This window comes from Oncorhynchus keta, chromosome 22 (genome assembly GCF_023373465.1).
Source record: "Oncorhynchus keta strain PuntledgeMale-10-30-2019 chromosome 22, Oket_V2, whole genome shotgun sequence".
In the NCBI taxonomy this organism is placed as follows: Eukaryota; Metazoa; Chordata; class Actinopteri; order Salmoniformes; family Salmonidae; genus Oncorhynchus; species Oncorhynchus keta.
This window is the reverse complement of record NC_068442.1, coordinates 12,599,862-12,622,663: the sequence shown is the minus strand read 5'-3', so window position 1 is coordinate 12,622,663 and position 22,802 is coordinate 12,599,862. Positions and strand designations below refer to the sequence as shown.

The 22,802-nt window shown below is 45.6% G+C and overlaps 1 protein-coding gene across 19 annotated transcripts in view; it reads left to right on the top strand.

Moving 5' to 3' along the window:
- Positions 1-22,802, top strand: part of mical3a (microtubule associated monooxygenase, calponin and LIM domain containing 3a) — a 157,213-nt gene that overhangs the window by 118,360 nt on the left and 16,051 nt on the right. For 10 of the 19 annotated variants that reach the window (XM_052474788.1, XM_052474787.1, XM_052474789.1 and 7 more), the window contains 16 exons: positions 602-697; positions 1,117-1,182; positions 1,626-1,736; positions 1,952-2,059; positions 4,899-5,006; positions 5,559-5,745; positions 7,165-7,259; positions 11,462-11,555; positions 15,067-15,262; positions 15,552-15,829; positions 16,369-16,458; positions 17,148-17,303; positions 17,779-17,841; positions 20,094-20,168; positions 20,277-20,476; positions 20,579-22,625. In XM_052474788.1, coding sequence (XP_052330748.1) covers positions 602-697; positions 1,117-1,182; positions 1,626-1,736; positions 1,952-2,059; positions 4,899-5,006; positions 5,559-5,745; positions 7,165-7,259; positions 11,462-11,555; positions 15,067-15,262; positions 15,552-15,829; positions 16,369-16,458; positions 17,148-17,303; positions 17,779-17,841; positions 20,094-20,168; positions 20,277-20,476; positions 20,579-22,625 — 3,970 coding nt within the window. The remainder of the gene's footprint in view (positions 1-601; positions 698-1,116; positions 1,183-1,625; positions 1,737-1,951; positions 2,060-4,898; positions 5,007-5,558; positions 5,746-7,164; positions 7,260-11,461; positions 11,556-15,066; positions 15,263-15,551; positions 15,830-16,368; positions 16,459-17,147; positions 17,304-17,778; positions 17,842-20,093; positions 20,169-20,276; positions 20,477-20,578; positions 22,626-22,802) is intronic. The other 9 variants (XM_052474802.1, XM_052474803.1, XM_052474792.1 and 6 more) reach the window with 8 other exon arrangements.

The following is a 22,802-nucleotide window of genomic DNA, read 5'->3' as shown; positions in this document are numbered from 1 at the left end:
TCTCACACACTCATTTTCAGTGATTAGTACTCCTGTTTAGTAGCTCTTTAGACTCGCATAAGTATACTCTCACTCTCCACAGTATTTCATGCTTTCCCTCCTCATGCGGTTTAAAAATATATATATTATTATAATATATTTTTTCCCTCAGCCCTCTTTTCCCCATTCATCCACAAGGTTTTTGTGGCTGTTGAAGGGGAATAAAATGCTTGCTCTCATGCTTGCTAACTGTATTCTAACTAGAGTTGGGAAATGTGGTTTATTCGCCATCATTTTCCACATACATCCAGTGGGTGGTCTTGGTGCGCTGTGTGTGTCCTGGTGTGTTGGCGTGAGTGTTTAGTGTAGTAGAATGCCCCTGGTAGTAATGTGAATGAGTGTGTGGGTGAGGGTAGCCCTGTAGCAGATGATTGTTTTAGCCTAGTGGATGTGACTCACGAGTTAAATTGATATTAAAATGTAAATGTGTGTGTTGACTTCAAAAGTGAATTCAGATGAGGTAATATGATACCTTGAATGGTATCGATTTGAATGTGCGTGTTAAATGGTGGACGTCGGTGACACCAGCAAGTGACGGCCTGTCCTCCTCTCCTCACTCAAGCCAAGAAGCGGTACAGAGTGGTGTTCGGGCTCACGGAGCTGCCCTAAGAAAACCATTCTGCTTTCCTCCACCTCCTCGCTCTCTCTTCACTCACAGGTGACCAGTCTGTGCCCTACCAGACCAGACATACTCCCCTGTCCTCTTCCTTGTCAATCCAATACCTTTTCTCTCAGGTCTTACCTTTGTATAAGTTCTCCAAATGTGCTGCCGAAGTAGAAAGCTTGACTCTTCCTCCCCTTCCTCTTAGACAACTTCCAATCTAACTAAAATAAACTATCTAGTCTTAGTTTACATTCTTCTCGTCAGTGGGTTGCTTTTTGTTAAGAGGGTTTGCTTATGTTGTGGCTGACCAGTGTGTAGATTGGGGCCTTGTTGCCATACTTTCTGTAGTGGAAGATCTGACACTGTATATAGCATGCTGTGGTTTGCTTATGAAGGCCTAGATCGGAGAAATATGGTCCTAGCTCTCAGTGTGTGTCTGTGTGTGTGTGTGTGTCTGTGTGTGTGTCCTTAAGCACTGTGATAGAGACGGTTTGGAGGAGGAAGGGACCACACAGGACCAGACACCTCAGGCTCACCGGGTAACAACCATGGTTGCATTGGCCTGCTGTAATCAATACTAACCCTTGGGGAACGAACAACCCAGACAGAGTGTGTGTGACTGGATGTCTCTACGGATTGTGTGGGGGAGAACGGAAGGAATTGTTGTGGGCAGACTATAATGGTTGGCACGAACAACAATCAAAGGGTTAAGCAGGTGATGACTTGTGCCATTTCAGGGCTAGTTTCATTTGGGCACGGTTGTTGTTTGTTTTCTTGTACCATAGCAGTGCTTCCATGCTAACTCATATACAGTATGAATACATAATATGTCTGCCCTTTGTCGTTAGTGGTCTCATATTTAATAGCCTTTCATAGGGTTCTAGGCCAACCATACCAGCTAACTGTATCAACCCAGTGTCATCGAGTTTTGGGGAAAACACACTGTAAACACACACAAGGCTTACCTTGGTTTGCTCTGCAGAAATGGGAATCCGTGCAGCTTGAGGAACCAGAGCCTATTCACATCCCTAGCATCCAGGAGAGGTCTGCGTGGCTAGTCGCTAAGTTTAAGGGTAAACCCGAGAAACTAAAGGTGAATACCAAACCGTGCTGTCTAGAATCAGTGAATCCGTTATCTGTAAGTGATAGGCCTACTAGATGTATTGCATTTGTGAATAGTTTGTGTCTTTAGTGGCAGTGTTGGTTTACTCCAGTACACTTCATAATTCTTCATAATTCTGATCATTCTCATTCCTGTTGCCTTCTCTAAACAGTCCCATTTCTCTGTCCTCTCCCTTTCCCCTGGAGCTCAAGAAAAAGCCCTCGCGTTTCTTTATAGAACAGTGGCACCTGTCAGCCAGAACCCTCAGCCAGAACACACAAAGCCTCCTCTCCCCCCCTGAAGCTCTTGGACAGGTATCCTCTCCTGCCTGGGGACTAAAGACCTGCAGTGTGGAGCTGGCACTAACACACCTCTGCTTCCTGGAAACACGACCACCTTTACACTGATTTCCATAGATTGGCTCGATTAGAATTATACAGCACTGATCTCTAAGATAGATCTACTGCCATGAAGGACCGCTGCATTGTAATATTTCTCTGACTGCTAACCTCATAAGTTGACCGAGGCTGAATTTGCCCCTGTGTTTCTACTGCATGGCAAATGGAGATCAATGAAAAATGGTTGATAAGGGATGTGAAGGTGCAGCATTCGTGACATCCTTGTTAGTATGCATAGGTCAGGCAAACCTGTCACGTAAAAATCACTTCAACCAGTAACGCAAACCTCAACGATCTTTCCTGGTTAAATAAAGGCGAAATAACGTCAGGGTCTTGTGTGGAGCACGGGGATGTTTTGTAGAACAACACTAAAAATACCATTCCATGTCTAAACTCTGCCTTTCCATTCCTATTCTATTCTTTTGTAAACGAATAATGACTTATTCTGCAGGAGATAGAACCGCTGCGCTCTGATGACCAACTGTCACGACGTGCCTTTAGTGTACAGGAGAGGGCTGAGCAGCTAGCCTCACAGTTTCAAGGCAAGCTGGCAAATCCACAGGTGATATACTGTACGCCACCACCGCTCGATAGCCCCGAGTCCAAATTCCAAGTCAAGGACTTTACGACTACCAAGGAACCGGCCTCGTCTCTGACCTCTTTAGTCACTTTACAATTTATCATGAATGTCAGATGGAGCGATAAACTGATCAATAAAAAACACTTAGGTTTCGATTAGTCATACTATTTGCTCAGTATCAGTCATTACTGTTCTGTAGAATTAGAATATGAGGGATTTTCATATCAGCTTCTTTTACATCTTTCCTCATTTGTCTTTTCTTTAACCAAGTCATCCTGCCAAAACTGCCATTTCTCTTCCCTCTTTTTCCCCCTGGAATCCACAAAAAAAAACCTTGCATTTCTGTATACAAAAGGGGCACCTGTCCCACAGCCAGAACCCAGAGAGCCCCCTCTCCTCCCCTGAAACTCTGAGACCGGTAGCCCCTCCCTTCTGGGAAGATTGACAGTTGAAATCACCCTAACACTCACTGGCTCTTGAAGACGGGCCAAATAACTCACTGCCTGGCCTGTGATATGTAATTGAACGGATCTCCAATGTGTGTCCTAACAAGCAAGTTCACACTGCATACAGGAATGGTTCATATGATGTATGGATGTAAAAACGCATCCTGACGTTTTAGTCAAAGCTACTACTCAGATTGCTGTGGTGAAAAGTGTGATGACACTGAAATGTGGAAGAGAGTGTACTGTAGTCATAGCCATACGATTGATTTATGTTCCAATAGATTGCTGTAAGTAGTCCCTTAGGTGTGGCCTGCATTGCATTTCAGTTTTGTGGTCTCTGTGCTTAGGGGAGTCCTTGCCTGATGTTTTGGCCTCAATACAGTTGAATTTGATCCTCATGTTCATAAGCCCTGTTCTGTTCCAACTGGGCTGGTGTAATCACGCCCCAGAGATGTGCCACTATAATACACCATGGTATATTTACGGTAAATCAGCCAGACTTTAAAATATTTCAATCTCTTTTCTATGGCTTACGCTGTGCTAACTGACCTCAATTCTGTCTCTCTGCAGGATAAATGTTATTTTGGGATCTTTGTTGATCTAATCCGGGCCGTTTTTAGGGTTACAGCTGAAGCGCGTTTGAGATATTACAGTGAATCTCTGCTCTTTTGAATGTGCACAGTTGATCCTAACTTCCTGTGTCCACGGTGACCAACTATCTTTCTTGTTTTATTAGCCAAAGGGGAGCGCAGGAAACATTAACACCATAAATCTGACCTCTGTGTGTTTGTGTGTGCGTGCCTGTGTATATGGGTATAAGCGCATATAGCCACAGTCAAAGTCCAGGATCATACTCAGCCTCACAGAGCCAGTCAACAGCTTTCGCTCCTCATTAAAGTAATGGTGTGTACACATCACATGTGTTTTATTGGTTCAAATCAAATAGGCTTTCTGTCGGACACTGCATGTGGCGCGGTGTGGGTAATGGCTTTCTTTGTGCCAATGAGGGTTCAAGAGTTGTATGCAGTTGGTTTGCACGTATTTCTCTTCTGTTGAAAACACTCATTCGAAGCAGTTCATTGGGTGGGGCTGGTGGGCCGATCAACTGAACATGGCCTAGTTTCCCTCTCACGATCAGTTGAATATTTTTGCCCTTTAGTGCCTTACATAGTGTACTACCTCACCTCCCATCATAGTTTACTCCTCTTCCTCATACAACTCCTTCTACTCTGCCATTTGGTTTTGCTCACATTCCTTTGCATGTCTTTTCTCTCATCCGTAAAGGGATACTTCGGGATGTTCGCAATGAGGCCCTTTTATCTACTTCCCCAGAGTCAGATGAACTCGTGGATACCATTTGTATGTCTTGGCATGCAGTTTGAAGGAAGTTGTGAACTAGTGCTAGTGCAATTGCTAACTAGCCTTAGCATAATGACTGGAAGTCTACAATTGGCTCATTAATCCCCCTCCTCTCCCCTGTAACTATTCCCCAGGTCGTTGCTGCAAATGAGAACGTGTTCTCAGTCAACTTACCTGGTAAAATAACGGATAAATAAAAATAAAAAATAAAATAAAAAGTATCGTCTACATTGCTAGGAGATACCATAGACTTCCAGTCATTGCACTAATCCCGAAGTATCCCTTTGTCTTGGCATGTCTTTCTTTTTCCTCTCTCTTTGTCTTTCTCATCCTACTGTCCTTTCTTTCTCTCTCTCTCTGCCTTCGATAGAGCTATTTAAAGATGTACACAGGGGAAGTGAGCTTATTGGCTGAGCAGATAGCCAATCAGCTTCAGCCTCAAGAAGAACCTAAGCCATTACTTGACAAGAAGGAGTTGGTAAGAGTCAATGGCATCGTAGGACACTAGGCATGTTGTAGACCCAAGAGTGAAGTGACTCCAGCTAGGGAACGTAAATGTGGTGTTTGGTGATGATGAGTGTAACGAGGACTTCCTTCTAGTTCTAGAGACAGATTGTGTGTGTGTGTGTGTGTGTGTGTGTGTGTGTGTGTGTGTGTGTGTGTGTGTGTGTGTGTGTGTGTCTCTTAGGAACTCTGTGACCAGTGTTCTGTGTGTGTGAAACATTTGAACCCACTTAAGCGTTGTGGCCTTTTGTGGTGGCTATAATCTCAGGTGTTTCTGAAAATCTGGTGTTAAAAATAAATAAATAAAATGTTAGTGGCTAATTCACAGCCATAATCTACTAGGTTGTGAATGGTTTGATATCAATGGAACATTTGATCCCATATCCCCTAACTCTCTACCAGTTAGATTTTTCCCACTTAGTTGTGAAGCCGGGGGCTTCAGGAAAATGGCCTCCCACTCTCCTCATCTCTCTTTACCTCTCCCCAGCCCCTAATACTGTCTCCTCTCGTCCTCTCACCCGTACAGAGTTCCCTGAGGAAGGAGTTCCCCCAGAACATCGGGGGCAGTGACGTGTGCTTCTTCTGCCGGAAGCGTGTGTACGTGATGGAACGGCTGAGTGCCGAGGGCAAGTTCTTCCACCGCAGCTGCTTCAAGTGTGACTACTGCGGCACCACACTACGACTTTCGTCCTACGCCTTCGATGTGGAGGACGGTACGTGGAGGAAGACCCTACTTTAAAGCCACCTGTTGTGGTTCCAATGTGTAGTGTGCTTTTCGCTCAGTACAGATATGTTTGTGCTGTCTTCCCATTGAATGACTGTAGGAGTTGGTAACGTCATACAAACAGTTCTGGGATCAGACTAATACAAATGTACACTGAGTGTACAAAACATTAAGGAAACATGCTCTTTCCATGGCAGACCAGGTGAATCCAGGTGAAAGCTATGATCCCTTATTGATGTCACTTGTTAAATCCACATCAATCAGTGTAGATGAAGGGGAGGAGACAAGTTAAAGAAGGTTTTTTAAGCCTCGAGACAATTTGAGACATGGATTGTGTGTGTGTGCCATTCAGGGGCTGAATGGGCAAGACAAAAGATTGAACTGCCTTTGAACGGGGTATTTTAGTAGGTGCCAGGTGCACCGGTTTGAGTGTGTCAAGAACTGCAACACTGCTGGGTTGTTCACGCTCAACAGTTTCCTATGTGTATCAAGAATGGTCCACCACCCAAAGGACATTCAGCCAACTTGACACAACTGTGGGAAGCATTGGAGTCAACATGGGCCAGCATCCCTGTGGAACGCTTTCGTCACCTTTGTAGATTCCATGCTCCGGTGAATTGAGGCTGTTCTGAGGGCAAAGGGGGGTACAATTCAATATTAGGAAGGTTTTGCTAATGTGTGTACATGAGTGTACATGCGAATAGATACAGCTTGCATACACTGTTGATATGTTCACAGAAACATCCTGCTGAATGACACAATCACTTTGTTTTGACTAAATTCAAACAGGGCACAGACATTTCTGACACACAATACGGTCAATTTAGACTCAAAGGCACCTGTTACATGATGAAGGTACTGTAAAAAGTGTTGACTCATAGGCACACACACACACACACACACACACACACACACACACACACACACACACACACACACACACACACACACACACACGCGCGCTATGCCAAGCTTTGTCCTTGTGGTTAAAGTAAGAGTCATCATATTGTCCTCATAGTGTCTGCTGCATGATTTATTCATTTTCTCTCTCTGAGTGTCACAAGGCCCCTCTTGTGCTCATGGAACAAGTAGCAAATTGTTCGCAATGACAAGAGTGGCTGTTTCTCCCAGTTTTAGTTTGTGATCCCAGTCATCCCACTGGTAGAGCAGACTCCAGAATGCCCAGTAGGAACTGAGGGAGGGAGGACAAAATGTTGTCTTTCTATGTACAGCATTCTCTCTCTCTCTCTCTCACACACACACACACACACACACACACACACACACACACACACACACACAGGCTTTCACGGTACTGAAGAGTATGCAACAGTCAGATGAGGTTAATGCAGTCTGCAGTATGTTTGTTTTGCACTGGTTTAGTACTTTTCTGTCTCCTCTCCTACAGGAAAGTTTTACTGCAAGCCCCATTACTGTTACCGCTCGTCTGGTCAGGCTCAGAGGAAGAGGCCGGCACCGACCCCTGCTCTGCTCAATGCTAAGGTACTACTGACTCATCATCCCCCCCCCCACACACACACATCCTCACACACACTCATTCTCACTCTCTTACACCCTTTCTCTCTCTCAATTCAATTGAAGGGGCTTTATTGACATGGGAAACATATGTTAACATTGCCAAAGCAAGTGAAGTAGATAATATACAAAAGTGAAATAAACAATAAAAATGAACAGTAAACATTACACTCATAGAAGTTCCAAAATAATAAAGACATTACAAATGTCATATTTTGTATATTTAATCTTGTAACGATATGCAAATGGTTAAAGTACAAAAGGGGAAAATAAATAAACATAAATATGAGTTGTGGTTTTTGTTCTTCACTCGTTGGCCTTTTCTTGTGGCAACAGGTCACAAATATTGCTGCTGTGATGCACACTGTGGTATTTTACCCTATAGATAAGGGAGTTTATCAAAATCGTGTTTGTTCTCAAATTCTTTGTGGATCTGTGTAATCTGAGGGAAATATGTGTCTCTAAAATGGTCACACATTTGGCAGGAGGTTAGGAAGTGCAGCTCAGTTTCCACCTAATTTTGTGGGCAGTGAGCTCATAGCCTGTCTTCTCTTGAGAGCCAGGCAGCCTTTCTCAATAGCAAGGCTATGCTCACTGAGTCTGTACATAGTCAAAGCTTTCCTTAAGTTTGGGTCAGTCACAGTGGTCAGGTAGTCTGCCACTGTGTACTCTCTGTTTAGGGCCAAATAGCATTCTAGTTTGTCCTGTTTTTTTTGTTAATTCTTTCCAATGTGTCAAGTAATTATCTTTTTGTTTTATCATGATTTAGTTGAGTCTAATTGTGTTGCTGTCCTGGGGCTCTGTGGGGTGTGTTTGTGAACAGAGCCCCAGGACCAGCTTGCTTAGGGAACTCTTCTCCGGGTTCATTTCTGTAGGTGATGGCTTTGTTATGGAAGGTTTCTGGAATCCCTTCCTTTTCGGTGGTTGTAAAATTTAACAGCTCTTTTCTGGATTTTGATAGTTATCGGGTATCGGCCTAATTCTGCACAGCGTGCATTATTTGGTGTTTTACGTTGTATACGGAATTAGAATGCCCTTCTTGCCTTGTCTCTCAGATTGTTCACAGCTTTGTGGAAGTTACGTGTGGCGCTGATGTTTAGGCCAAGGTATTTATCTTTTTTTGTGTGTTCTAGGGCAACTAGTGTCAAGATGGAATTTGTATTTGTGGTCCTGGCGACTGGACCTTTTTTGGAACACCGTTATTTTGGTCTTACTGAGATTTACTGTCAGGGCCCAGGTCTGGCAGAATCTGTGCAGAAGATCTAGGTGCTGCTGTAGGATGATGTTAGAGTTTTATTATAGCCAATTGGAATTTGTTGTCTGTATATTTTATCATTTCATTGAGGATACCATCAACACCACAGGCCTTTTTGGGTTGGAGGGTTTTTATTTTGTCCTGTAGTTCATTCAAGGTAATGGGAGAATCCAGTGGGTTCTGGTAGTCTTTAATAGTTGTTTCTAAGATTTGTATTTGTTCATGATTTTGCGGTTTGTTCTTTGTTATAGAGCCAAAATACCCATTGTTTCTTGGATAGATTTCCTCCTGTTGTTCTTTGTTATAGAGCCAAAGATTGAGAAGTTTTACCCATACGTCTCCGTTTTGGATTAATGTTGTTCTTTGTTATAGAGCCAAAATTAGATGGTTTACCCATACGTCTCCGTCTTGGAGAAGTTGTTCTTTGTTTACCCATACGTCTCCGTTTTGGATAGATAATTCCTCCTGTTGTTCTTTGTTATAGAGCCAAAAGATTGGAGAAGTGGTTTACCCATACGTCTCCGTTTTGGATAGATAATTCCTCCTGTTGTTCTTTGTTATAGAGCCAAAAGATTGGAGAAGTGGTTTACCCATACGTCTCCGTTTTGGATAGATAATTCCTCCTGTTGTTCTTTGTTATAGAGCCAAAAGATTGGAGAAGTGGTTTACCCATACGTCTCCGTTTTGGATAGATAATTCCTCCTGTTGTTCTTTGTTTAGTGTTATCCAATTTTCCCAGAAGTGGTTAGTCTATGGATTCTTCAATTACATTGAGCTGATTTCTGGCGTGCTGTTCCTTCTTTTTCTGTAGTGTATTTCTGTGATGTTTTAGTGATTCACCATAGTGAATGTGTAGACTCCGGTGTTCTGGGTCTCTATGTTTTTGGTTGGACAGGTTTCTCAAATTCTTTCTTAGATTTTTGCGTTCTTCATCAAACTATTTGTCGTTGTTGTTCATTTTCTTAGGTTTTCTGTTAGAAATGTTTAAATTTGATAGGGAAGCTGAGAGGTCAAATATACTGTTTAGATTTTCTACTGCCAGCATTACACCTTCACTATTACAGTGAAACATTTTGTCCAGGAAATTGTCTAGAAGGGATTGAGTTTGTTGTTGCCCAATTGTTTTTTGGTACACACTACTCTCCTTCAAACTATAGCATTTAAAAATATATATTATTCATCTCCTTTGGCTCATGATTGAGTATTGCTCTGTTCAAGTAGAGTGTATTTGCTGTGATCTGATAGGGGTGTCACTGGGCTGACTGTGAACGCTCTGAGAGACTCTGGGTTGAGGTCAGTGATAAAGTAGTCTACAGTACTGATGCCAAGAGATGAGCTATATGTGTACCTACCGTAGGAGTCCCCTCGAAGCCTACGATTCCTGCTCTTTAGGCCAAAGGCAGATGACCTCAGACCTTGTATATTCCAGGATGAGATGGTAGAAGCTTTGTGGTCCATATGTACATACCCAGTGTGCGACAGAGCTGCAGGAGTTGTGACCCCTTTTTGTTGGTTATGTTGTCATGGTTGTGCCTAGGGGGGCATATGGGGGAGAGAATGCTGTCCCCTCCAGGTAGGTGCTTGTCCCCCTGTTTGCTGATGGTGTCAGGTTCTTGTCCAGTTCTGGCATTTAGGTCGCCACAAACTAGTACAGGACCCTGGGTCTGGAAATTGTTGATCTCCCCCTCTAAGATGGAGAAGCTGCCATCGTTAATGGGGGTTCTATTAGCTCAGTTGGTAGAGCATGGCGCTTGTAACGCCAGGGTAGTGGGTTCGATTCCCGGGACCACCCATACGTAGAATGTATGCACACATGACTGTAAGTCGCTTTGGATAAAAGCGTCTGCTAAATGGCATATATTATTATATTATTATTATTATTATTGGGGGGGATATAGGTAGGACACATGAGGATATTTTTCTCTGTTGAGAGAATTTCCTTATTAATGTCTAGCCAGATGTAAAATGTTCCTGTTTTGATTAATTGAATAGAGTGGGTTAGGTCTGCTCTATACCAAATTAGCATACCCCCGGAGTCTCTTCCCTGTTTCACACCTGGTAGTTTGGTGGATGGGACTACCAGCTCTCCGTCTCCTTTACACCATGTTTCTTGTAGGATGACAATGTCTGTATTTCCAATTTCTTTGATGAAGTCTGGGTTCCTGCTCTTTAGGCCATAGGCAGATGACCTCAGACCTTGTATATTCCAGGATGAGAGAGTAAAAGCTTTGTGTTCCGTAGTGTCTAGTGTTGTTTTTGTATGGTTTAGGCCCGGACCATCACAGTAGGTGTGAGCAGAGCATGTTGAGCATCTGATACATATCTCTTAGGTAGCAGGATGGGGCTTGGGCGGGTGTAATAGTGGGGGTTGGACCTGTTGCTCTGCTCACAGCCTGGGCATATGTCCTGCTATCATGTTGAGGTCTTTGCCGCAGGGGTGGGGGGTATGGGGTGGACAGAAGGGGCATAGGTATGATATGGGGGGGCCTATGTAGAGTGTGGCCAGGGTTTGTTTGGGGTGGTCTTAGCTGGTTGGGGTGTGGTTGGTGATGCTGTGGCCTGGGTGTAGGTCCTCTTGGCGTGGGTTCTCTCAGTGCAGGTCCTTCAGGAGGGGGTCTTGCAGGTCTGGGAGGGTGTCTCGCTGGTCTCGGCGGGGTGTCCGTTGCTCTGTTGCTCCTGTGTGAAGTGCTGGGGCTACAGTTTAGGGTGACGTCCGTCATGGTCCTGGCAAAAGTTGGGATGGCTGCCGTATTGTGTGGACTAGCTCTCTGAGCTCTACCATGTCTCTCTCCAGCTCTGTGAATTTATTCCTCTCAATCTCTCACTCTCACACTGGATCTGTTTCGTAGGATAATCAGGAGGTGTAGGATGTGTATTGACCCCCTCCTCCCCTGCACTTCTGTCTTGTCTCCAGGACAACCAGGCTTCCTTGCCCGCGGCGGTCACTGTGGACTCCCCCGGGAGGGGGGCGATGGCATCCCCTTCCCCCACCGAGCGCCGGTCCTCAGGTACCCCCACTATCCCGCTTTCCTCACCTCTAGCTGTGGTGCCACTGCCCTGCTTGGCCTCGCTGGCCCGGGGGAGTGGGGAGTGGCCCCTGCGCACCCTCCGCCGGATCCTCTCCTGGACCTGCCACCAGGTGGCACTAAACCCCTTCGACTCGCCATTCCTTTGTACCTACTGTGTCTACCTCCTCTGCTGTTTCACCCTCAACGCCCTGCTCAATCTCCTAGCATGACCTGTAGCATGGTGTACTACAGTACCCACAATGCTTTGTATAACATCCCGTCTCCCTATGACCTCTGACTTCACTTCACCAACTAATTACTCTGAGTGAAACTGTATAGATCTAAGCTAGCATCCTCTATCCGTCTTTCGTATAGCTTGTTGACTTGCTGTCCTGTTGATGTAAATCTTGTGATTCTGTGTGTGTAGTGTTATTTATTTCTTGAAGATGCAGCATTCCCTCCCATTCGCATCCAATTTGGGATTGATTTTGGCTAGTAAAGTAGCCCGGCCGTCAGCTAGATTTGAAACAAATGGTGCATCTTCTTCTTCTTAATTTCTCGGCCTGGAAATTAAAATAACAGTCAGGCAAAATGATGAGCCTTCGCTGTTTTCTTCTGTGGTTTTTAAGACCATTATACTCAAGTGACCTTTTCTCACTGACTTATAGTAATTTAACAGTAACCTGTTGAATTGTAACCTGTAGTTATGTACATTAAATGTCGTATTTATCTACATTTATTTATGATATTTAACATGTTATATTACTCAAGAAGTAAGTTGTGTGCTCTTTTGCCTGCCTGTGCTTTAATCGATAGCCAAACTTGTGATTGTAACCTGTAGTGGCCTGTGACTTTCTCAGCTTTACCTTCTCCTTTTTGACCCGCTGACTAGAGCGTGCCTGTATCAGTGCTTGTGATTGGTTCTCTGTAAGCTTTACCTTTTCACCCTCCTATCAGAGCAGCCCGAAGCCAGAAGCTAGTGCTTGAAACAGTGCTTGTGATTGGCCCCTTGTGAGATCCACCCTCCCTCTCCTCTCTGACCATACCGTCAGTGGCTGTCTTGTCTGTCCTCCTGCATTACCACCTTCTCTCTTTGCATACGAACAACTCTACTGCCTTTCCTAAAATGTTACATTTCTCTTGCATGTACTATGGGGTCATAGATGTAATAGCTGAAACGTGTAGCTTGATATATCTAATGTCAGGCGAATGATCTGAATTGGGAAGTTTGTATCTTAGACTATTTTAATAGGTCATCTGTAGGCCTACTATGCCAGTATTATAATTGAGGTAAATATAAGGCTTTCACCCCCCCCAGCACATTTATACTTGGAACTAAGATATATTATATAAGATATAGGCAGGCCACAGACATGACATATATTACCTGATATTGGCAATGACCTTGATCATCTCGTAACACATGCTGACCTTTGGGAATCCCTATCATTTCTGTTATAGTCTTTAGAGGTTAGTGGAATAAGACGAATTGGCTCGAGAATCTATTGTCTCATGATGCAGACCGTGTAATTGCCCTCTAAATGCTCCCCTGTGATACTAGAGTTCTGCATTCTTCAGTTTCACTCATCTGACATGAACTGTCACCACTAGCACCAGCTCATGACAACAAATCAAATATCACACTCACTACCACACCATGCTTTGGTGAGTGTTGCGTAAGGTCATTGCTTACAACACATTGTCTGTTGGTAAGTTTCTCACTCCCTTAACTTATAAGCTACATTTAGAATTTTAAAGAAAACATTTCTAAGGGTTGCTGTGCCCTGTAGATGCGGTAAAAAGGTAAATGGAACATGACCCAAACCATTTTTACGCGTTGGAAATGCGTAAAAAATCCCTCATTGCTCACCACCAGAATTAGCTGTCATTTAGGCTGTTGTTTATACTGTATGTGTATTTCACAATATTCTGAGGTAAACTGGTGTCAATAGCGTTCCACAGGGATGCTGGCCCATGTTGACTCCAATGCTTCCCACAGTGGTGTCAAGTTGGCTGGATGTCCTTTGGGTGATGGACCATTCTTGTGTCACGAACCGGCTCAAAGTTTGGAAAAAAAGGGAGACAACGTGGAGATAAGGAATAACAAAATATATTTATTAACTTAAGTAACCTAAATACAATTAACAATGGTATGTGTAGTCAGTAGTGTAAGTGAGTGGTTACGTGCATAAATGTGATAATGAGGGGTGTTGAAAGGTGCCAACGCAAACAAACAAAAACAGCCACAAAAATGCCACGACCAAAATCTATCAATGTCTGCATGGAGAGTCTCCTCAATGAATGGGGGAAGAGGTGCGTTTATCCTGGGACACACCCAAGCCCAGGTGTGTCCCATTTGTCCGCCCACCGACATCCTATTAAGGAAAACAAGAGCAAAGGGAAAGAATTTGGCAGACAGAGTGGGAGGGTCGTCACACTTGGTACACACGGGAAACTGTTGAGTGTGGGGGAAAAAACGGCAGCGTTGCAGTTCTTGACACAAACCTGTGCGCCTGGCAGCGACTCCCATATCCCGTTCAAAGGCACTTAAGTATTTTGTCTTGCCCATTCCCCCTCTGAATGGCCCACAAACACAATCCATGTCTCCAATTGTCTCAAGGCATTAAAATCCTTCTTTAACATCCCCTTCATCTATAATGATTTTGAAGTGGATTTAACAAGAGACCTCAATAAGGGATCATAGCTTTCACCTGGTCTGTCATGGAAAAAGCATGTGTCCTTAATGTTTTGTACACTCTGTGTATAAATCCTTATGGATTTGACGAATATCCACTTTGTTATATCAGGTTTGTTGAATGTGCCTCAATGACGGCGTCAGTGTCCTGTGTTCCATTGACATCTTTACCGCATCTGTGCTATTGTATAATCTCACCTCAAATTTAGACTTTCAGTGTCTGTCAGCTTTAAGAGTTGCTTCCTAGGATGGGAAACAGGCAAAGTAGTACCAACTTTTACCCTGTTGCATATAGAATGTTATATAATTCTATAAAGTATAAATAATATACACTATATATATTGGATTTGTGAGAGACACTGTAGGAAACAAACATTTCTGCAATAAATTATTAGAATGGCTGTGTTTTTGTCTGTTTTTCCTAGATTCCAAAATAAATGTGTATATAAACCAAACAAAAATGTCTCAAACGTGACACAAATCAGTTGATAGAAAATGAGCCACAATAAATCCGTGCCCAACTATAGTCGTGGAAGAAACATGGATGGAAACGTGATTATGGAAGAGATCTGGTTTCTGGTAGCATGTTGTTATACAGTAGGTACAGTATACTGGTCCGATGGTATAGTGCAAACCTTGAGAGAAGTTGCAGAGGAGCATAGCCCCAGTTTGAATGAAAGCTGGGCCTGCCTAGTGTCTATAAGCCTCACATGGCTCTTGCGCTGCGGTATCCCTCCCGCTCCTCTCCTCGACCGTGCTACCTATGATTTCTCAGTTGCCTGTCTGTATTCTCTCCCCCTCCGCGGTCCACCCCAGTCCCGGAGGTGAACGGGCTGCAGGAGCCCAGCCTGGCTAAGCGTCTGCGGGGCACGCCGGAGCGCATCGAGCTGGAGAACTACCGTCTGTCTCTGCAGCGGGAGGAGGACCTAGAGGAGGTGCCAGAGGAGACGCTGGCCGAACACAACCTAAGCAGTGTGTTGGACAAGGACGCGCACCCAGACCTGGGCTCCAGGTGAGACCACAGAGGAACAGTCAACTCTGCATGGGGTGACCTGTGGCAACAACTGTTGAATCTCAGCAATTTAACATAGGTCTATATATAGTCATGTATACAAAGCTTGGCAGATACTTAAATGATAATTTTAATATTGCATGTTCGTATGTGATGATCGTTATGGTCAGTGTTTTTCTAGTACTGGATACATAAAGTGCCAGTAAGTGTTGTTGGTATATATCCCCTTCCATGATGACTCCAACCCTGCCTGCTCTAACTTGCACCTCCCTCCCTTGCTTTCATACAGCAGCTCTGAGTCTGACATGGAGGAAGAGGACCAGGATGAAGAGGAGCAACATGAGGAGGAGCAGCAGGAGCCCCCCAGCCCCTCAGACCTGGGAGGAGTACCCTGGAAGGAGGCTGTGGAGCTCCATGCCAAGCTGAAGACTGACAGCGACCCAGGGGCTGAGGGAGAGGACGGTGAGGGAGAGGACGAGACACATGGTCACATTGCTAGGGATCTAGAAGTGGAGGAGGAGGAAGATGACGAAGAAGAGGAGGACGATGAGGCGGAATCGACTGATGGTAAACATTTTTTTGAAGTTTCGCAAACATCTATGCAGTTTGTCTGAGGTTTTCAGATGTCCTGTTGGTGTGCCGATCCTTAATATTCTGTCTGTTCTGATTCAATGTCAAGGTAGTAATATGACATTTCTGAATGTAGCTGCTGTTTCTAGGTGTTCAGTCAGTGGGTTCTGAGAGGTAGCCTCCAGTAAACTGGTGTCAGAGCCAGAGGGATGTCAATGTTTTCCCTATGAGGTCTTCCTCATCCCTCCTCCTCATATGTATGTGAGCATTCAGTCTTCATCTCAGCTCTGTGACAATTTATCTCAGAACAGACTGAATCTGCTTCTTGTAGAAAAGTGTACCTTTTTCACCTGTCATTGTAAAGTCATCGTTTTCCTCATCTTCTCCATCTCTCTTCCTCCCTCTTCTTCTCCTCCTCTTTCCCACCATGTGTCTCCCTTCCTGTGTGTGTGATGTCTGTGTCTGAATGCTTTTGTGTCTTTCCCGTGTGTGTGTGTGTGTGTTATTATGTGGGCGATGTCTCCCCCAACTGGTAGAGGGGGAGTACTGCCCGTGGGAGCAGGAGCTCCAGTCAGGCATATGGCTGGAGAATCTCCAAGACGAAGAGGATACATGTAGATTTAAAGGTAGCACCACTGCCTGCGGATGAGTTTTGCAGTTTGTACAATAACAACGAGTGAAGAAACATTCTCATCAATTTGTTTCTTTTTACCAGGCTTTCTCCAGGAGTGTTTTATTTGCATTATTATGTTGTCTGATTTGGTTATGTTTGCTATTTTGAAGAGAGTAAGAGTGATTTATTTTTCATTCTCTGTTTTACATTTTCAAGCTGAAATATGACTTCCCGTTTTACCCTAACTTTTAACGTTTTTCAAATTAACTTTTTATTTATTTTTATCTTTCAACTTTGTACTAATCGACTAATACTAAGAAAATGTACAGAGTCAGTTTTAGTCGTTACAGTTTTAGCATGATAAAGAGTGGTGTGATGATAAACATTGTTAAAGTCTTGTTCCTAATGTAATACTTTCACTGTTAAGCTGCTACTCTTGTTCCAGGATGCTAGTGCATGCAGCGACCACCTTCCTGGTTGTGCTATATCATATACAACTCTACTGTCTCCTACTGGTCTTTAATCACCTCTCTGCCTTCTCTCTCCTTTTCCCGTTCTGTCCTGTCTGTTCCCCTTTCCCTTTGTATTCCCACCCTTCTTCCTCAACGACTGTCTCTCCTCTACTCTCTCACCCTTCTGCAACTCATATCCACACACATCACCATCACATGTATATGACCCAACCCCTACACCTCCCTACAGCCAGAAACCTGCAGATCCAGCAGGTGCTGCAGCCTGTGGATCCAACGGGCATTAAGAATCTCAGACGAGTCTCCACACTGTCAGAGGGGGACAAGGAGGAGCCTCCTGCCTCGGCCTCCCAGCCATCCACCACGCTCACCCAGTCCCCCTCCACAGGTAACCCAGCCCAGAGGAGCTGATCCCTGGGTACACTACCAGACCTGGCCCCGTGGCTTCTTGGCTGTCTCCAGGTTGAGGGAAGAGACCAGTGTTTCTCATCAGACCGGCTACTTCTGTGTGTCTGAGCCAGGAGGAGCCACCCTGTTAACCCCAACATTAACAAACATATTGTCTATAATCATCTGTGATTTGTTTTGATTGACCTGCTTTATTTTCTGTGTCTAATTTTTGTCCAGCCTTTTATGTTGTGTCTAATTGTTATTGCGGGGGTCTGGGGTTGTGACTTGGTGGACAAAGACACCGGTGTCACTGGGTCAGGTCAAAGGTCAACAATCACACTCCGGCTTCCTTCATTTATTTTTCTCATTCTTTTTATACTGTCTAGTTTGGCTTTGTTTTGTTCTGTTGTTTCTTTCCCAAGTGTCTGTTGTTTTACGTTCATTTCCTATCCCAATGTTTGTTTTGAATGTAGCCCCCGCCCACACATCCACTCGTCATGAGGCTGTGCGAGTCTGGTTGGAGTCGGTGTCCGGAGGTAGTGCAGTGCGATATATGTGATCATTCTATATGATGATCCCTATATACTTTAGCTCGTAACTCTATGCTACTGTATACCGGCCTTGCATGGCAGCACACACTCACACAGACTCACACTCGCAAGCATGCATGCCGGAATGATGCCACGCAGGAGAGCGTATCTCTCTTAGGGTGAAGCCAACACTTGCACTACCTTTACCACTTCACTCACCACCCAACCCCGCTTCCCTGTGCATCGGACTATACAGTACCTACAGCAAATAGGAGTAGAAGTGGAGACGAGTTGCATAAGGTGTTCTAGACTTGACACATCTATAGCGGCAAGCACCATCAAGAATGTAAGAGAATGAACTCCCGAGTGGCGCTGTGGTCTAAGACACTGCATCTCAGTGCAAGAGGCGTCGCTGCGGGAGACCCATGGGTTGGCACACAATTGGCCCAGTGTCGTCCGGGTTAGGGGAGGGTTTGGCTGACAGGGATGTTCTTGTCCCATCGTGCACTAGCAACTCCTGTGGCGGGCCGGGCGCAATGCACGCTGACACGGTCGGCAGGTGTACGGTGTTTCCTCCGACACATTGGTGCGGCTGGCTCCTGGGTTGGATATGCATTGTGTCAAGAAGCAGTGCGGCTTGGTTGGGTTGTGTTTCGGAGGACGCATGGCTCTCGACCTTCGCCTCTCCCGAGTCCGTACGGGAGTTGCAGCTACTGTAACTACCAATTGGGGAGAAAAAGGGGTAAAAGTTTTAAAAAAGTGTTATTCTGCCTGGGGATGGGTATAGGTCGTGTTAAAGCCTGTCTGTCGGAGGTCAGGATGTGTTTGGGGTTGAGAGTCAGATCATTCACAGTGTGCCAGGCCAGCCAGGGTAAAGCTCTCTTTAAGCTGTGCTGATAACACATTAGAATGAGTTTCTCTTGTAGGCTACACTTCACACTCACCAGAGCTGTTGCAAGTCTATGGTAGGTTGCCTCTGCCTGCACAATGGTGTCACTAGGTGGGGAATGAATGAGGGTGGAGTTGACAGTTAGAGCGCAGTCATTTCTCTGGAATAGTTGTTTTCCTCTGATATTAACAGTTGCATGTTTCTGAGGTCGGGTGACTCCCATTTGAAGCTTTTTGGAGGGCTTTCGTTCTTGACACACAAAAAAACATACAAACGAGTAACTCTCTCGCCTACACCTGTAGTGTATCGAGCTCACAAGGACGCTTTGGAGGAGGGATACTTTTGCTTGTCCACTGACATGTGATGCCATTAACCCGTTTTGGTTGTGCAATTGCTTGATGCAAGCGTCATGCTTTGTGTTTTGCAGAAATGGATCAGTGCATGTCTCATACCACTAATCATGCCATGATATATGCTCTTTTTGTTTTAGTGTTTATGTGCAACTATGTCTACATGTTATAATGACGTGTCTGTTAATATCTAACCACAAATCTCTCTCCCAGAAGTGTACCTTTCCTTAGCCTAGTCTGTAGTAGTTGTTATAGCATAGTTTTCAATAATCCCCTTTCGTTTGCTTTTATCTCATTCCTGTTCTTCACGCTTCACATTTACCCAAAGGCATTTTCTTAAGTATTTGTTTAATAACACTTTGTTTCTTTATCTTTTTACTCAGAGGTCAGACATGGAGAGGGTTCAGATTAGGGTTCCTTCAAAAAGCAACAAGAAAGAGGACTTTGACACCCACCCTCTCAAGTTGTTCTGAATTCCTGCTACATTATTTTGTTGAAATATAATTTGATCTCTAAGAAATTAAGCTAATTGTATTGCAACCACATTGGCCATTTTAAATGTATAGGATTCAAATAATATTTAATAAATATACTACCCAACATCCTATTTGGACCAAACTTTTTTTCTACCAATGTGTAAGACATGGGTAATCAAAAAAATTGAATGTTGTGTGCTATATTTATTGAATATTATATGAACTATAAATTAAAATGGCCAATTTGGAAGCAATCAACAGCTTAATTTCTCAGAGATCAAATTATATTGAAATGAAATCATGTTGTAGGAATGCTTATCTTATCTGTTGCTAACTACAGAAACTTTTTCAGAACAATCTGTGATCGTGGGTGTCATGACTTTTTCTGGGAATGAGAGGACACAGAGAGGCATAAAAGGCTTTACTCTCTCTCATGGGATGAAGGGACTCTGAAATGACATGGAACGACCCATTAGACTGTTTGAACCTAACTGAAAGCTCAGTTGATACCCCTGTTTAACTGTATCTCTCCTGTGCCTTCAGAGCCCTGTGAGGATGATGACCCGGAAGCAGAAGTGGGAAGCCATGATTTTGAGCCAGGCACCGAGATGGACCAGGGTATTAAACCAACTTATTCAGCAAATCTCTACTATTTCGTATCTAATACTTTATTGAGGCGTCACAGAAGGCTTATTAACAACACTGATCTTGCCTATATTATTACAGAGGACATTCCCTCTGACGCGGAGGCGGAGGCTCGTCTGCACCAGTCAGAGCTCAGTGATGCGCTTCCTGAAGAGGACAAGAAGTCGCAGAGTCAGGGGATCACCTATAGCATTGAACAACCTAGTGTCAGCCCGGTGAAGTTAGTTGGGGAAGTTGTGCTCTCGCCAGTCAAACCACCGACTCCACAGCCTGATTTACAGGTAAGAAATGTTTCCCTCTCATCTATTTGTTAGCCATTAGTTCTTGGCATTTAATGACTTTGTCAAAGGCTAAATGCTCCTCTTCCTCTGCTTGTCTTCCAGATGTCTCACACGTCTCCTTCCTACCTGGTCAAATCACCTGGAATGCGCTTTTTCCCAGATCCCTTGGCATCGGAGAACGTCACAATACCCCAGAGGACAGTTCAGACTCCCAATGCCAAGAGCCCCCAATACGCTACCCATGCCCTGTCCCCGATTTACTCCCCTGTTCAATCCCCTATTCGCTCCCAGCCTATCCCACTGCCTGAGACAGTCACCCAAAAATCCCCTGTCAACTCTCCACCCTGCTCCTGCCCCCCGACAGGGAACCCGCTGTCTCCCATCTGTGCCCAGCCGCTGCCCTGCCACGAGCCCTCCTCACCCCTCACCTCGGACTCCCCTGTCAGAACTCAGCCTGTCCCTGCCATCACCTCCACTCCGCTAGCCAAACCAGCCTCCTCTGACAGGACTACCCCCGAGCCTCAAAAATCTCTGGACTTCACAGACGAAACCCCGGTGAAGAAGACGGACATCATCGAGGAGTTCTGGCTGAAGAGTGCCGAGATCAGGAAGAGCCTGGGTCTCACCCCGCTGGACCGTAGCAGCAGCAGCAAAGCCCCAGAGAAGTGTCATGTTACTGTGGGTAAGGTGCCCACTCCGGACTCCCCCTCGACCAAGTCCTATACCCCAGAGGATCTCTCAGAGGAGCTTCGGCCTTCCCCTTCTCCCTTCACCGGTCGCTCGGTTATTCGCAGGCTGAACATTACGGTGGAGGGCCAGGTCATCTCCCCTGCGGAGCCCAAGAGCATTGGCTCAGAACGGAGGGACCTCAGCAGCAGCTCCGGCCTTGGCCTCAACGGCAGCATGGCCACCAACCAGACCAGCCAGGCGGCCAGTGACAGCTACCACACTTCCGACTCCACCATGCTCACCCCACCATCCAGCCCCCCGCCGCCCCCGCCCAACGAGGAGCCAGCTACTCTCAAGCAGCAGCAGAAGCACCAGGTGTCCTGGGACAATGGGATCGATGGCCCCACTACACCTGAGCCAGCCATGAAGCCAGCCAAGGTGGCACCCACCAAGACCAACAGCCCTGTGCCTGCACCAAGGACCCAACTCAGCCCTGTGTCTATGCCAGTATCTGCACCCAAGCCTGCCCCCAGGACTACACCGGTCACCTCGCCAGTCACCTCGCAGGTCACAGCTCCGGTCACTCCGTTGGTGGTCATGAGACGGGAGAAGAGCAGCAAACCACGTCGGGAGGAGGTGAGGAAGTCATTCGTGGAGTGTGTGGCGGAGATCCCGTTTGCGGACGATGTGGAGGACACGTACGACGAGCGGACGCCGGACACAACCATGGACAGGTTCTACACTCCGCCCAGCAGCAAGCCCAACAGGGAGAGGGAGAAGCGTCCCCTGCACCTGGCCCTGGCCATGGAAAACGGAAAGCCCATTTTTCCTGTGAACCATCAGGCCTCGAAGAGCCAGAAGGCCCAGCAGTTCTCCCCTGAGGCCAAGGAAATAGCAGAGGAACGTATGAGAGCCAGAGAGAAGTCCATCAAGAGCCAAGCTCTGAAGGAAGCCATGGCCAAGCAGCTCAACAAGATGAAAGAGACGGACACTGCCAAGGGCGCCGCCGCCACGGCTAAAGTGGTGTGGAACGTGGCCTCAGAGACTTCCGGGAAAAGTACTAAGAAGTCATCCGGTTCTCCAAAAACTTATGCAGTGAAATCTCTTGAGTCAAAGAAGGCTGAGACTCTATCAGAGCGTTTCTTTAGCAGTCAGGGTAACAAGAGTCTGGACAGCTCGACCGTCTCCTCCGACGGCTCCGCCTCGGGGGGCAAGAGCAAGAAGCGCGGCTCGCTTTTCTCACCTCGCAAGAACAAGAAGGAGAAGAAAGCGAAGAATGAAAGCCAGCTGTCAGTCAAGCACGGCACAGACGAGACGCCGTCGCCGCCCAAACACAAGTCCCTGTGGAAGGCTGTGTTCTCGGGGTACAAGAAAGACAAGAAGAAGAATAAGGACGACAAGTCATGTCCCAGCACGCCATCCAGCTCCAACACCAACGACTCTGGGAAGAAGCGATTGTCACCTCTCGGCAGATCGTCAGGTGAGACTGACAGAGAAACACAGGATGTCATGGAGTCTATAGTTTACCATGGTATACCATGGCCTGTAGTTTACCATGTACCACTTGCTTAGAGCAAGGCATTTAGTCTTGATGTCGGTCTTTGGTTATATGTTCCTGGCTAGTTATTTTAGTTATGGTCACATCAAGTCCAGAGAG